Below are 7,045 nucleotides of genomic sequence, written 5' to 3'. Positions count from 1 at the left end.
TGACAGTACATGGCAACATCGTTCAGTTGTCTGGGGTACTTGATCTCTTGGGAAAAACCAAAAAATCGCTCCCAGTCCATGCCAAATTATATTTTTGTTTTCCTGCCCGATCTCCCTGGTCACTTATTGCCCAAGGACTGTTGTGTGCAGACCTGGCAAGGTGAGCGCGTTGACAAAGCCCGGGCGACGCTCGTTCTTCTCAGTTGCTTCGTTTTCTTCCCTTCTCAGCCATGCGTTTAAGGCTCCCGCTCACCACCCGCCTCTGTCTGCTTTCGCTTCGACCACTGCGTGTCGCGTCCATCCTTCCCACGACCTTGGCAAAGAAACGCTTCCAACTCTGTCGAGCCTCTGGGTACTGTGGTGAAAGGACGGGGTTGGAACTGTTTGTATTTAATTTCCCTGTTTCCTCAGCGAGGGTGAGCACAGGCCACGAGGATGATGTTCCCTGGCGTCGCATGGAACTGAGTATTTCACGCTTTTTAAATGTTTTTTTTATTATTATTTATTTTTTGTTGTTGTTGTTCCCTTTTCCAGTCATCAGTATTAGGCCCAGCTGTGATGAGATGCCAGCAGGCCAGAAGACCATCCCCATGGGGTCGCGTGGTCTGTCCCCTGTGCTCTTGGAGTAACATCATCAAACACCAAATGTTAGTTCTGTACCAGTAGCTCCAGCATGTCCTTCGGTGTGTCAGTGGTCAAATTGTGACAGTCGGACCGTGACGATTCGCCACTCCTCTGCTGTGTTTCCCTCCCCTCCCAATACACAAACTATGAAAACTTATTAACGGAATGGCCTTAGCAAGAATATAATGTTTTGTGTGAATCTGTACATTAATAAAGTGAAAATCAGGAAGGTCGCTAGCAGTGTGTGTCTTTTTCCCAGGAAACACAGGGTCTGACCGTCAACCTTTCACATTTTTTAGGGCATCATTTCCTAACACCTAGCTCAAGGTAAGCTCCAGGAGCCCTGGGATCGCTCCTGAGGAGGCACCCGACAACTTCAGCCTCGTACTAGAACCGCGCTGGTATAGAAGCAATGGGCGTGATCGTGGAGCCTTAAGCCTTCAGTATTTTAATAAGAACAGTTCATACGAGTAAACTCAACTTCCATGCATTTGCGGGAGTACAAAAGTTTCCCCAGTGACAGGTACTAACGCGTAGGCTTTAAATATGTTTAACAAACTCTTTACACTGGTCACTGGGAATATACTGAGCTTCAACAGGAATACGTATGGGGCTCGAATAAATATTTCTAATATAAGCTCTTGGAAAACTTTCTCTTTAAAAAAAAACAAAAACAAACCAACAAAAATTCCCTTTCTGTAGATTATGATTCCACAGTAAAGCACTGGACATCCCTTTAAGGTTCAAATAGCTCTCTGCCACAGTTTGGTTGTCTTTATTGCTTCGCCAAGCCCAAAGCTTTAGAGGGGGCCCTGACAAGGCTCAGTTGTGCTCACCCTTAGTCTAACGCTGTCTTTTGGAAAGCTTTTTCTCATGGCTGCAGCTGAGAAAGCTGCTGTGGAAACACTATGCTAAAACAAAAATGGAAAACCAAAACAGAGAAAGGAATGAGAAAAGCTGCAGCTTTTTACACTCCCATCCTGAGTTGGAAGTGTTAACCTAAGTACCAGCAAGCTGCAGCCAATTCAAAGCTGCTCCCAAACCCGAGAGTTGTCACAGGCTTCTCTGCCAGTGCCAATGATCTCAATGGGTCCTTCCTGTGCAGGGAAATCCCCCTAAGGACCCCAGCAGGGACGAGTGAAACAAAAATTCACAGAAATGTCAAAATAAAAGCACTCCCTGCACTGACGAGCCTGCCCGTTTTGTGCCCAGAGAATCAAAACTCCCAAAATGAAACTCCAGCTCTTCCTTGCTCCCACTCCCAAGGAGTGAGCTGGCTCACTGCTCGGATCTTTGGCAAAAGCAGAGATAAACCAATATCTCCTGAAAAGCGGTTTAGTGAAACTCCCGTCACGTTGGAATTCCCGCAAAAGGGAAAAAACGCAGCCGATTGCACTAAGCTACAAGGCTGAGAAACACAGCAGCGTCTCTCTTGATTGTACGCCTGTCACCAGAAATCAAAACTCACACCTCCTTTTACGACCTGACTGTAGGTACTTCCAACTGCAGGACAGCTAGAGCAAACGAGCTCAGCTACACCCTTTAATTCATAAGGAATAAACTTCCCCAGAGTTCTGCCTTCTCCGCTGCCCTCCCCCAGCACGGCGTTAACTCCATCATGAGCCAGAGCAGCACGCAGCTGAGGCAGGGAATGCCTGGTTTTGAGGAAATTCTGGAAATCTGGCACATGTCTTTCACACTCAGCCCTGCTTCCCTGACACAGCTTCTCCCAGTTCCCTCCGCAGGTTATTGGCAAAGTCTAAAGGACTGTACAAAGCGTGCAGGTGAAACCGGATTTGTAAATAACTGAGTTATTCCATGTTCACAAGAGCGTGAAGCTGTGGCTGAACAGAGTCTGTCTGTGTCTGGAGCACCGTCAGCTCGCGCAAAGTGCTTGCGACGAGACCTTCCTGGGGACCTTGGGTCCCATCCGACTTGCAGCCCGTCCCCGCGGCAGAGCCAGTGTCATGCAGCATGGTCACGCTCCCCGGCACGGCTGCCAAGCTCTGGTAGTGGCCGTTCTCTGAGAAAGACAGCAGCTTCTCAGGGATTTTAGGCGACACGTCGTAGTCTTCGTCGGGAAGCTCCATTTTGTGACCCTCGTCGCTCTTGGAGGCTCCTTCAACGATGACGAGGAAGGACTTCCAGGGCGTGTTTTTATCATGGATCTGAAAAAATAACAAGAAAACAGAAGCTGATACCTTGATAGGAAGGCTCGAGGGCTCTGAGGCGGCGGGGACACCGGGTGCTTACTGAAGTGTGTCGCCGGAGGGTGGACTTGTCAGTGAACGTGCGGCCGCAGGCATTGCACATGAAGGGCTTCTCCCCGGTGTGGATCCGGTGGTGACGCTGCAGGGCGTTAAGCTGCGTGAACTGCTTCCCGCACTGGTCACAGCAATAGGGGCGCTCCCCTGAAAGAGGGAAACCTCACGTAAGGTTGGGTTATGAAATGAGAAAGCATCTTCCAAAAAAACCCCCAAAGCCACAACCCTCCCCCCCCAAAAAAAAACAAAAAACCCCTGATGCATTTTCAGATTGGTTTTGAAACGTCTGAAACAAGCAGGTACTCGACGCTGTCAAGGCTTAGAGCCAAAGGCTGCATAAATCTGTGCAGCCACCGAGATCTCCACATTTTTTTTTACACAGGTTATCCATTAGCAACTGGAGAGTGAGATGAGGAAACTTAAAGAAGAGAAAATTCAAGTGGAAAAGAACACAAATGTGAAAAGTGGGCAAGCAGACATGAAGGAGACGGGGTCTCTGCAAGGCTTTGCTCAGAGCTGAACCACACACGTCACTAAAAATCCTCCCGTTAATGTTACGTATCCTACATAACACCCTACTAATATTAAAAATAATACCCTAATTCATATTAACAGCATCTGTGTAGCTCTTGGAAGCCTTTCAAAGTAGGCCAGGAGCAGCAGGAGAAGGGATTAAAGAGCACGTGTGCAAGGACAGGAATTAAAACAACAAGAAATCTCAGCTGAGAAACCCCTTGTGTGAATCAAGAAACCGTGAGGTTATGTCTCTCAAATGGCAGCAGCTTTTCTCAAACAACCCACCTACCTGTGTGAACTTTTATGTGCTGGTAAAGTGAGTTCCTCTGCGCAAAGGTTCTGAAGCAAACCTCGCATTTGAAGGGTTTGGAGCCGGTGTGGATCCTGTTGTGGTGTTTCAAGTACTCCTTGGAGGCAAAGCTCTTCCCGCATGTCTCGCACATGAAAGGCCTTTCCCCTGCAGCAAGGGCGGAAGAAGAGGAGAATTAAAACGCCACGCGCGAAAAATGGAGTGGTATTAGATACAAACGGACCTCGGGAAACCGCTTTTCTCTTCAGAATTCAGCTAGACCGTTTACTGATGGCAGAATCTTTGGATAATGGACACTATCCAAAGTAGATGACTGCAGCCAGGTGGGAACTCCTTTTCTCTTTGATCTGCTCCTTTTGCTCTCTGCCTACCTGCCTGGAAGAACTTTCCTCAGTAAAATTATGCCTGGGGATGAACATACCTGATTTTTTTTTTTCTTTACCTAAACAACAACAACAAAAGCATTTTCTGAATGAAAACAAGATCGCCCGGTTTCGCGGCCTCTTCCTGCACACGGAACGTTCTCGAAGCGAGCCCTTACCTGTGTGACACCGTTTGTGATAGATAAGCATGTGATTCTGAGTGAACCTGGCCCCACACTCATCACAGACAAAAGGTTTTTCACCAGTGTGGATTCTGAAATGAGAAAGCAACATTCAAGGTGTCTCCCCCTTCCTCTTAGAGTTTCAAATTCAGAGGCCGTGCACACTTCGGGACTCTGAATGGGCCAATGTGGGCCAGTTTTCATGGCAGCGCACGACATGGGGAAGAGCAGGGATGTGAAAAAAAGAGATAGAAAAAGATGAGAAATTCTCACCGCAGCCTGTCACGATAAGCAAGTTAAGGACAGCACCGAGTTGCCAGCGCTCGTGGAGCTTACTGAATACTCCCAGCAGTACACAGCGGAGGAGAAACTCACGCTTACGCCCCAAAAAATAATTTTTTTTTAAAGCAGCACAAAGCGGTTAGGAAAGGCATGCCCCCCCCGGACTACGCTGACGCTACTACAATCTCTTTTTTTTGCGTCTGTGTAGCAGCACTTTGAGGTATTCCTTCTAAAGCTCCCCCCTCCACCCTTGCTCCCCAGCTAGAATTTTTGCCTCGCTAAGAACTCCTCTCCCATGGGAGACCATGATTCTCGTCATGTATTGGTCATTTTCTACACTTGGTACCCAAAGGCAACTTTTTCAAATTAATACAAACGAATACAAACCCTTTTATAACATTTTCAGGCTTATAGACGTGTTCTACTGAATATGAAGAGGCTTTGAGTCAGGTGAGCTAATTAACCTTAATCCTACAAATAATTCAGCGAGGGTGTGGGCTTTCCTCACATGAAACGTCCCACCGACCCTTTAAATGTCTGTTCCCATGAGAAAAGTCAACTGTGCCCTTGACCCAGGTCCCTCTTAAAGCAAATCGCAGCAACTCCCTTAACCTGAAACACAGCGGGGGAATAGGGGGAAAAGAAAAGCAAAGATCTCAAAAACAACAGCAAAACAGGAAACGCGGACACTTGGTGTTCAGTCCCGTTTACATCCCCGCTTCACCTGAAGGCTCCAGGTGCGTTTCCAGGGGATTCTGCTTCTCCCCCCAGAACCTACCACGGCCAGTTAAGTGCGTTCATACCTCATGTGTGTCTTAAGTGCAGAAGGCTGAGAAAATTTAGCCTCACACTCTGTGCACCCATAAGGCTTGTCGCCTGTATGCGTCCTTTCATGAAGCCTCAAGGCAGTTTTGGAGCTCAACCCCTTTCCACACTGCTGGCACTGATGACGCTCCCCACCACCCTCATGAACCTGGAGAATGTGCCTCTTGACGTCCTTCTTCCTCTTGAACTTCTTACCGCAGAGCTCACAAGGGAAGTGGCGCTCGCTGCTGTGGACGTGGCGCTGGTGGCTTTTGAGGTTGCACCGGTTGGCGAAGGTCTGGCTGCAGGTTTCGCACCGGTAAACGATTTCGGCTGCGATGCCATGGTTGTGCTTGATGTGCTTGAGAAAGCTTTTCTCGTAGAGGAATTCCTTCTCGCACGTGCTGCACTTGAAGTTGGTGCCCCGTTTCTTTTTGTCGTCTTCGGGTTTCTTCAGGTTTTCTTCTGACTCTGCATTGCCGTCGCACCCCTCGCTTTCCGGTTTGACGTCGTTCTCCGCTTGCTCTTCCTCCTCCTCCCTCTCTGTATCACACATATCCTGGTCTTGAGGATACTCGCCTCCTTCAATGGCAACCTCTGCGTTCTTCTGCTGCTCCCGCAGCCTCCTCGTGTACTTCTTCTTTGGGATTTCCACAAATACCTTCCTCCCAGCCAGTCTCCCGCTTGCCCTCCTGATTTTGGCATAAGGGGTCTTCGCCGTTTCCCTCTTTTTGTCTGCTTTCTCTTTGGATTTGGCAGCTGGCATCTCTAGTGAGGCTCCGCTGTCCACTGGGGAATCTGAAGGATCCAGAGGACAGTCTGCCTGCTCAGCTTCCGCTGCAGTAGAAGCTCTGGATTCCAGCAAAATGCTTGGCTGGGCGGCGCTCTCCTCCTCAGAGTTCTGCACTTCCGAGAAGCTTTGCAACTCCAGCAGTACCGACTCAAGCATCTGCTTCTTTAATTGAAAGCAGGTCTCTGAGAGGTCCAAGCACTTCAGCTTTTCCGCTATTTCCAGCATACGCTGCACTCTGTCTTCTTCCACTTCCACCCTAGCGGTGTAGACGAACTCGAGGAATGAAGCAAAATCAGCAACCTGGACCTCATTGAGCAACACGTTGGTCCTGGGGCCATCCACGCCCTTCTCATTGAGGAACACCTCCTTGAAAAACTTGCTCGTCGCTGCTAACACAGCCTTGTGTGCCACGAACTCTGCCCGGACGCCTTGGTACTCCACGCTGACCGTCACATCGCAGAGGTGGCCCAGCAGACGCAGCTGGTGCATCTCATTGAGGAGGTTGATCGGAGAGGATTTGGATTCCAGCAGAACCGCATTGCTTTCCATCTTTCTTCTCTCTAAGAAAAACTGAGAATAATACATCGCGTTATTTGCACAGAAGCCGACAAAGCTCGCAAGGTTTCAGCAGCCAAAAGTCATGGCCAGGCTTTTGAGGGCGCTTCCACTTCAGATTTAAGCACTTAAGGTGCTTGAGCTTGAGAGCCTGGACTTTCAAAGGAGCATTGTGAAAAACCTGGCTAGAAGGGCAGATTTCAAAAACTGTCGCCTTAAGCGGTTGTATTTAAAACCACCGAGATCTCTCAGAAGTCAATTTGAGTTTAAAGCTCAACCATAATTTTACCTGACAAAGTAAACAGAGGAGGATCAAAGGAATGCTCTCGTTAAGGCATGTAGAATTAAGAATT

General features: G+C 48.5%; 1 protein-coding gene across 1 annotated transcript; it reads right to left on the bottom strand.

The window, feature by feature from the left end:
- Nucleotides 1-2,435: 2,435 nt before the first annotated feature.
- Nucleotides 2,436-6,706, bottom strand: GZF1 (GDNF-inducible zinc finger protein 1). The gene is made up of 5 exons (XM_009869180.1): nucleotides 5,344-6,706; nucleotides 4,256-4,350; nucleotides 3,694-3,861; nucleotides 2,878-3,035; nucleotides 2,436-2,792 (listed from the first exon to the last, which is right to left on the bottom strand). The coding sequence occupies exons 1-5, from the start codon at nucleotides 6,684-6,686 to the stop codon at nucleotides 2,436-2,438; spliced, it is 2,121 nt and encodes a 706-aa protein (XP_009867482.1). The 5' UTR covers nucleotides 6,687-6,706.
- Between the last annotated feature and the right edge of the window lie 339 nt (nucleotides 6,707-7,045).

This window comes from Apaloderma vittatum, unplaced genomic scaffold, assembly GCF_000703405.1.
Source record: "Apaloderma vittatum isolate BGI_N311 unplaced genomic scaffold, ASM70340v1 scaffold11285, whole genome shotgun sequence".
Lineage (NCBI taxonomy): Eukaryota > Metazoa > Chordata > Aves > Trogoniformes > Trogonidae > Apaloderma > Apaloderma vittatum.
Note: the sequence above shows the minus strand (reverse complement) of the source record. Positions and strands in the feature narration are given on the sequence as shown.